General features: G+C 49.6%; 1 protein-coding gene across 2 annotated transcripts in view; it reads left to right on the top strand.

Moving 5' to 3' along the window:
* Positions 1-437: 437 nt before the first annotated feature.
* The window catches only part of TRIM67 (tripartite motif containing 67), a gene marked incomplete at both ends in the record, with an annotated part of 47691 nt that continues 39093 nt past the window's right edge, over positions 438-9035 (top strand). For both annotated transcript variants that reach the window (XM_082853966.1, XM_082853965.1), the window contains one exon: positions 438-1481. In XM_082853966.1, the coding sequence (XP_082710092.1) occupies positions 438-1481 (1044 nt within the window). The remainder of the gene's footprint in view (positions 1482-9035) is intronic.

Here is a 9035-nt window from a genome sequence, read left to right as displayed (position 1 = left end):
CTGCCCACTGCACCCGAGGGGCTGAAACAGGAGAGCCAGCGAACCTCAGCCCGGCAGCCGGTCCTCATGTGGAGAGGAGACGCGCGCAGCCGCCAGCGGCGGCGCTACTGCTGATTCATCCCCTAGAGCATCTCGCAGGCCACCGCGAGGGCAGTCGACCAGCTCCGGACTCTGGCCGCAGGTTGCAGCCGCTGGTGCAGGAGCCTCGCGGGCAGCAGGTGAGGACCCGCTCTCCTTCCTCTTGCCCCCAGTCGTCCGTGGGCGGTGGCCCCAGGACTGAGAGAGGGGCGTGCCCCCGGCTTGCAAAGCAGTCATGCCCGTGTGACGCGCCCGCCTCCCCCTCACTGGTGCTAGCCACGCTTGCTCGCCTCTGCCCGTCTCCGGGGCTTGGGCCGTTCCACCCTCCGCGCCGAGCCGCTCTCTCCGCCGGCGCAGCGATGGAGGAGGAGCTGAAGTGCCCCGTGTGCGGCTCGCTGTTTCGGGAGCCCATCATCTTGCCATGTTCCCACAACGTCTGCCTGCCTTGCGCCCGAACCATCGCGGTGCAGACCCCGGACGGCGAGCAGCACCTGCCCCCGCCGCTCCTGCACTCCCGGGGCTCAGGGCTGCCCGCAGGCGCCGCCGCCGCCGGCGCCGCCGCGCCCCCTCCGGACCACGATACGCCGCTTGGCCCGGCCTGCGGCGGCGGCGGCGGCGGCGGGAGCGCGGCCGGCGGCGACCACGCGGACAAGCTGAGCTTGTACAGTGAGACAGACAGCGGTTACGGCTCTTACACCCCAAGCCTCAAGTCCCCCAACGGGGTTCGCGTGCTGCCCACGGTGCCTGCGCCGCCCGGCTCCTCGGCCGCCGCCGCCCGGGGCGCCGCCTGCTGCTCGCTGCCCTCGGCCTCCTCGAGCTCCATCACGTGCCCGCAGTGCCACCGCAGCGCCTCCCTGGACCACCGCGGCCTGCGCGGCTTCCGGCGCAACCGACTGCTAGAGGCCATCGTGCAGCGCCATCAGCAGGGCCGCGGGGCCGCGCACGGGGCGTCCGCAGCCGCTGCCGTGGCCGTGTGCCAGTTGTGCGACCGCACCCCGCCCGAGCCGGCCGCCACGCTCTGCGAGCAGTGCGACGTGCTCTACTGCGCTGCCTGCCAGCTCAAGTGCCATCCATCCCGGGGACCCTTCGCCAAGCACCGCCTGGTGTCGCCGCCGCCGCCGCCGCCGCCGCGCGCGCCCGCCGAGGCCGCCTCTGCGTCTCCAGGCGCCGCCCAGGGCGCCCCCAGCGCAGGCGGAAGCTGCAAGAGCCCGGGTGCCACCGGCGCCGGAGCGGCGGGGGGCGGCGCGGCCCGCAAGTACCCTACGTGCCCTGACCACGAAATGGAGAATTACAGCATGTACTGCGTGAGCTGCCGAGCCCCGGTGTGCTATCTGTGCCTGGAGGAGGGCCGGCACGGCAAGCACGAGGTGAAGCCGCTGGGGGCCATGTGGAAACAGCACAAGGTGAGCGCCCGCGGGGCAGGGCATGGGGCACGGACGCCAAGAAAAGGGCGCTCCCCTTCGTTAGATAAGCTCCAAGTACTCTGAGCTGAGTGTTGGAGATGGGAAGGGCATGGAAGGACGACACCCTAGGTCCCCTCGCGCCTGAGGCTTTATGATTCCACCCAAAAGTCGTCTAGAATGCAGAAGCAGGACTCGTTCACTCCCCAAATTGACTAATAAATTACCTTGATGGCCCCTCTGGGTTTATGACATCTAGGGCCCCCTTCCTCCCTCTAAAAAGTTCATATACTTTTTTTTTGTTTTCTTTTTTCTTTCTTTTTTTTTAAAGTACAAGTGTTACCACCTGCTTGCAGGAAAATGTCTGATGGCACCTGTGCTTGGTTAATCTTCTCTGAAGGCAGGAAGGATTCTATCCCAACCCTCAGTGAAGGGATACACTATCTCCCTTAGAGCAGAATTCCCATCAGCTTCTAGAGCAGAAAGTTTCCTACTCTCTCAGCTAGTCTCCAGCACTTTCTAACCCCAGAATGCCTCTCAGCTTAAAGGGAAGATGTAATTCTTCATGCGCCTTATTTGAGACTTCGGGCGTGTGCCCCGTTAAGGAGGGAACCCACTGAGAGACCTTCTCTTCCTGGGACTCCAGGTGGCAGGAGTGCGGTGGAGTTAAGCACTTAGTAGGACAGCCAGGCGCACTCATCTGCAGGCTGCTGAGGGCCATCTTTTCAGGGACTTGCCTGCAGGTGCCACCTCCCAAGTGGGAAGGAACAGCCACTACAGGCAACTCGCACACACTTGTGGTGGCCAGTGTATCCTCATAGCTGACACCGAAGGAGAGAAGCCTTCAAACTCAGGGCAGGCCCTCGATCAAACCCCAAGGCAAGAGTGGGGTCAGCTTTTCTAACATTAACCTTAATTTCCTACTCAAATGCAACTGGACTCACTGCCGAGGTCAGTGATCCGGGTCCTTTGTTCAAGGACTCCAACTGCAAATTTGGATGTTTATCATTCAGTATCCTCTTTCCAGTAAACTCTTACCCCACAAAGAGGCAGGAGATCTCCAAATAGCCCAACAGGAAGTATGTATTCTGACTGAGGAGGAAAAACACGGGAAAGTAAGGCAACTTGCCATGGTCCTCTCATATCATCCAACTGGAAATGGACAAAAAGGGGAGCATAGATGGGAGGAGAAGAAGGGACCAAGCATTCATACTATAGATTTATTACATACAGTTACTGTATAATTTCTGCTACAACATGCCTGTTGTTACTGTAACTCAACATTTTCAAACAAAAAAATTAGGCAAGAACAAATGAGGAACACTTCAGAAATCCACATCGGAAAGGGAAATTTGCATAGTAGTTCAGAAAAGGGCGATCTGGAGTCAAATCCCTAATTCTAGAGCAGCGGTTCTCATTTGGGAACAGTTTCACTCCCCCTCCAGGACATTGCCAGTGTCTGGAGACAACTCTGGTTATCCCACTTAGGAGTTGCTACTGGCATCTAGGGGTAGAGGCCAAGGAGCTGCTAAACAGGCTACAAGGCACAGAAAACCTCCCGCAAAACAATAACCCAGAAAAATATCAACAGTGCCTCTGAGAGAAACCCTGTTGTAAGTTATACAGACCTGGATCCAAATCTCAGCATTTGTAATTGACTGGCTATAAGCGTTTAGGCACAGTTTGAAGCCCACTGAATAATATCTAATTCAGATAATTGTTGTTGGGAGTAAGTATAATGCTGTATGTTTAGCCTCTAGCACAGTACCCAACTCACAGTAACGATATATATTATTTATCATTATTATTATTATAGTGCTAATACTTACCACCAAACTTGCAGAAAGCTATAGGGCAGCAGCAAAGAGTACTTCTTTGACCTCAGTGACTTGGTAACCTGGTGAACACATGAGCTGGTAGTGTTTATGTTGAGTCCTAAAATAGCTTGGAGCTAAATGAGAATGTCTGCTGAGTGAGTTATCATTCTATGACATTTTGTTGCATATTGCTTCAGGGTAATTGTAGCTGCCTTGCTTATTTCCTCTTTCAAGTGAAGAGAGTCATTTTACAAATAAAGAACTCTTTTGCAAAGAGGCTGTGATCAATTACCAAGACAAGGTTCACACTCAGATTTTAGGAGCTGGTAAATTTTCACAGCCTAGAAGGCTAGAACTAATTCTGGGTGTTGCCACCCAAACTTTTAGACTTAGCGAAGAGTGGAAACCAAAACGCGTTGAGATGAGTTTGCAGTCTTAAAAGAGATTAAGCCTCTTACCTGGAAAAAGTGAGTTGGATAATGACCAAATGGTTTCAAGAACCAAGATCATGCAGGGAAAACATTGGTCGTCCTTGATTTGGTGTCCACAGCAGTTTTATAACATTTCTATCTGAAGAAATATGGAAAGAATATGTGATATTTGCTCAGTAGAGTGGGACAGTTATCTGTGGGAAACATAGCTAAGCAGAATCTAAATGTCTCAATTTAATGCCACGTCTTCAGGGAACTAAGACATCCTCTTAAGTCCAGAAGGAATTCTCTGAGATACTTTTGTGAAAAGCTGTTTTCAAGAATGAGAAGAAGTTCTGCTGTTCTCTTTCAGCAGGTGCTGTTTTTCTACAGAAAGGGCAATCATTCAGTGCTTCTTATGAGCATCTCAACTAGGGGCTGGAGGTCAAAAGATAACAGAGGGAGCCTTGATGGACCGTTTGGTCTTGCTTTGTGGGCAGGCGTCTAGACCAGCACTGTGAGCTGTGAAGGTGATTACTTTTGAAAGATAAACTAGTGCACTCAATTTCACACTCCCACCAGGGCAGTTTAAGTTCTTTAGTAAAACTTAAAAGTCTCTGGATTTTGTCGTTCTTGTCATCCTTGTCGTCTAAAAATCCCAGGAGCCATGACAAAGCTTGGTACACTACCAGAACGAGAATCAGGACAGAAATATTTCCCTAACATCCCTATGATTGGCGAAGCCTTAAGCAAAGCTTTAATTCCCCTCTAGCACGACTGGAGCTTGCCATCTAATTAGTGATTCTTAGGGAGAGAGACATGTAAGTGACACTGAAATCTACTTTGAAACAAGATTGATTATCAGTTTTCAAAAAAAGTGTAAAGGCACTGCTATATTTTAAATGGATAACCAACAAGGACCTACTGTACAGCAGAGGGAACTCTGCTCAATGTTATGTGGCAGCCTGGATGGGAGGGGAGTCTGGGGGAGAATGGATACATGTATAGGTATGGCTGAGTCCCTCTGCTGTGCACCTGAAACTATCACATTGTTAATTAGCTATACTCCAATATAAAATAAAAAGTTAAAAGAAAAAACAACAGTGTAAACACTTTAGGTCTTGGCCAAACACATTTTTAGATGATTCTCCTGGAAGAGGATTAATAATTTCAAAGAACTTCTGATGTGAAGAAACTATACGTTGTGAAAGATAGGACAGGGAAGGGAAGCTTTCCATGAGTGCTTTTGTCTTTTTGCCTATTGATTGTGGAATTCCAATTTTCCTGAAACCAGAAGGAGAGGGTCACTGTGGGATGTACCTCTTCCTAGTGTGACATGTCACAGAATGTCGGCAACCACTGTAATTCCTGCTGGGTGCAGGACTCTGAATTAAAAATGCTTAAAAATTGATTCTTGAACTGAGGAAGGGACTGCTGGATAAGCCCTTCCTCAGAAGTCTTTTGAGAACCATGGACAATAGAATAGAATCAAAACAAAAATCTCATTGTACCCCAGGATTACTGTTCCCAATGAGTCAGCACTTCACAAGAGCAAAGGACATAGTGAGGTCTAGAAATCACAGGAAAGCCAGGACTTCAGGTTAGTCCCGTGCCCCAAGGATCTGCCAAAGGATACTTGGCTTCTCAGAAGCCTGGGCCTACCTTATTTTATCAAAGAGACAAAGAAAGGCTTTTAGCCTTTAAAACCTCAGAAGAAAGACTTCCTCCATTAAAAGAGGTAACACGTGAATGCCCAAAGCAGAACGTATAATCATAACCGTATACGATCATAAGTATACTTATTCGAATATTTGTAGTACATCATAACACAGGGAATAGATGCGCTTTGTTAAGAATTAGAATTACAGAGGTAGAGATGTAGAAATTAAATACCAACCCCAAATTCCAGTTTGCAGAGAAAAAACATTTCTAACGTTTTGGAGTTTTTTCTTCTAGAATTCTATTGTATACTTATTTTGTAACTGTCTTTCTTTTTTTCGTCTAATCATACCGTACAAATATCTTTCCTGTCAGCTAATGAACATCACTCTTCCGTTGTAAGGATTTATTATTTTGCTTGATCCACACCCTGATGCTGGGCTCATCTAGGTGTTTTCAGTCTTCTGCTGTTAGGAACATTTTTCAAGTTAAATCTATGCCTTTCTTCTTAATAATCTCCTCAGGTTAAGTTTCTAAATATGGAGTTGCTGTATCAAAGGAGAACTGTCTTCCAGACATCTGATTAACGTTGCCAAATTGCCTTGCAAAACGTTTATACCTATTTTTTCTCCCAACAGCAAAATTATATAAAAAATTAAAAATTCATGTAAACAGGGACCATTGGGGAAAACAATAAGGTGGATTGCCTTGTTTCTAGTAATAACTGTTGGCTACTTTCATTACATTATTGTTAGAACTATTTTTTAAAAGGGGATCACAAGTATCTAGATTTTTATATTTTTAACTACCAGTTAGTGATCTGCCTTCCCTCAAAAACTGCTTTAATAGGCATAACTAGTGCCTAAATAGCCCCTTTTGGATTTTAAGGCCCCTGAAGAGACCAAGCCTTCGGGGCCCATCTAAGGCACTTTAAAAAGAAATTTTTTATTTCTTTATTTTTATTTTTGGCTGCATTGGATCTTCATTGCTGTGCACAGGCTGTCTCTAGTTGTGTCGATCAGGGGTGTGCGGGCTTCTCATTGCGGTGGCTTCTCTTGTTGCGGAGCACGGGCTCCAGTAGGTGTGGCATGTGGGCTCAGTAGTGGTGGCTCGCGGGCTCTAGAGCGCAGGCTCGGTAGTTGTGGCGTGTGGGCTTAGTTGCTCCTTGGCGTGTGGGATCTTCCCGGACCAGGGCTCGAACCCGTGTGCCCTGCATTGGCAGGCGGATTCGTAATCACTGCGCCACCAGGGAAGGCCCTAAGGCACTTTTGGGTGGGGTCTGAACAGGGAAAAAGAGGGTTAGGTAGAGAGAAATGCTTGGCAGAAATCTTCTGGGAGGTCTGAAGTCTCTATCTCTGGGGCTAATCGCTGCAAGCCGAGAGTTGCTAAACAAATCCATCAGGGCGCTCAGAGCATGCGGCATGGAAGTATGCACCATCTGAGTGCAAGCCTGGATTTTTTGAGATGTTGAATCCTTCACCAACTCTGAAGCTCTGGGAAATGAAGTGCATAGGCTGGCTTCTGTTCCATCTGCCGCAGACTGACAGAATCAATGGCAAGTCTGCTTAGACCCCTGGAAACATGAGCTGACTCCAATAAGTAGTGGCTGCCGCGTCTTCTGAATCCACCCTCTGTGTTAACATCACCACTGTCTTTAAAGCCACTGGGGCTGTAGCCTGCCTTGTGCTTGGATTTAATTCCAAGGAGCTCAGTAATTCAGGAACAACTATTAGAAAGAACCCCTGTGTTACAAGCTTTGAAGTACATGCTTTCCTCATCATTCCACACATCTGGAAAACAAAAAGTGTGTTTGACAGAAGGCAACTTGAATTGCTTTTCTCTTCTCTTTGAAGATTATTTATGGAGTATCAGGGTTCCGAATTGAGGAGGACCTTAGAGATTGTGAAAGGACAACCCCATGTGACTACTGAAGAATGTGTTTCCTAGTGTACGTTCTGGTGGCCACTCCGTGGCTAAGCTGTTCTATTTTTAGCCTGCAGTGGGAGGTCCTTTATCTGGGTCGAGATTCTTGGTGGGTGGGACCTTACTTGTGGATGTCAGTGAAATGGAATGTCCTAGAGGAGAGGGATCTCTCAATCTCTGAGACTGCCTAGAGGGGTCAGCAAGCTGGCGCACCGCCTGCTTCTGTAAATAAAGTTTTACTGGAACACAGCCATCCTCCTTTGTTTACATTTGGCCCATGGCTGCTTTGGGCTAGAACGGTTGCTTTTGGTAGAGTTGAGTACTTGTGACCAGAGATCGGCAGCCTGCAAAGCCGAAAATATTTACTCTCTGGTTCTTTATGGGGAAAAAAATAAAAATAAAAGCGCCGACTTCTAGACTAGGACCTCGTGACTCAAAGCGAGGTCTGAAGAGTAACAGAAGCAGTGCCGGGAGCTCGCTGCAGATGCGGACTCTTGAGACCCGCCACAGCCCTACCGACTCATGGTTTGAATTTAGCAAGATCCCTAGTTGATTCAGATGGACGTTCAAGTTTGAGAAACCTTGACGGGAATGCTTTGGGGGCTCCAGGGCGCTGGGCCCAACACTGTAACTGTGCAAGTCATCTACAGCAGTGGGAAGTGGACTCTAGGGGGTCCCGGAGGTTTGAACCAGTCTTAATTACTCTGGGAATCTTCAGGTTCACCAGATTCTGGGTGCTGGGAGGCAATATGGTGCTCAAAGACCACCTGACCCAGAGGTGGGCGGGAACCTCTGAGGGGTGGTGGTGCTGTCTGAGCCCTCCTGGGCCAGAGCGTAGGTGACTCATGAGAAGGGAATTCTGGGCAGACGCTCTTTGCTGCTTCCCTGGGTTTGAACAGAAACGTATATACTGCTGTTTGTATCTCTGGGTTTCCTTTGGGTTGTGTCTTCGTCGTTCTATAAAGGAGCAAAGCAGGTGCTCTGTCCACTCTTCAGGCAGTTTTTTTTGTTTGTTTTTTTTGTTTTTTTTTTTTTTTTGCGGTATGCGGGCCTCTCACTGTTGTGGCCTCTCCCATTGTGGAGCACAGGCTCCGGATGCACAGGCTCAGCGGCCATGGCTCACGGGCCCAGCCGCTCCGCGGCATGTGGGATCTTCCCTGACCAGGGCACGACCCCGTATCCCCTGCATTGGCAGGCAGACTCTCAACCACTGCGCCACCAGGGAAGCCCTAGGCAGTTTTAAAGGTCCTGGCCAGAGGGTGGAGGAGGTTGGAACTCTCAGAGCCGTGAGGCCTGAAGGAGCAGGAGAGAAGCAGGCAGGTATTGCGGGGCTCTCATGAGTTCACCCCTCCCCGCCTGGCATTTCCCCTTGCTAGGGTAGCCCGGTTCCTAACAGAGACCGTAAACCCCAGCATCCTCCTTTTGCAGATGAGGAACGTGAGGCCGAGGGGCTTGCCACAGTTGCACAGCAATTTGTGAAATGATTCTGGAAAAACATGATCGAGTCCTCCCTTGTACATTCTGATGAACTATAAAAATAACAGGATGCTCTGTGTATCTGAACAAAAACAGGTGCCTAGAGCATTCCCTAAAGAGTAATGAGGTATGAAAAAAATACAGGGTTAGCGGACACCTAGTCTAGACAGTGGGGACAGAGAGAGGGGCAACAGCCCCTCCCTTATTCAACTGATACGGGCAGCAGAAAAGGGAGATGAAAGGTTGAGGAGGGCACAGTTCATCCTGCTCGG

Source organism: Leucopleurus acutus, assembly GCF_964270905.1.
Source record: "Leucopleurus acutus genome assembly, chromosome: 14".
NCBI lineage: Eukaryota > Metazoa > Chordata > Mammalia > Artiodactyla > Delphinidae > Leucopleurus > Leucopleurus acutus.
The sequence above is the reverse complement of the archived record's forward strand: the minus strand, read 5'-3'. Positions and strand labels throughout refer to the sequence as shown.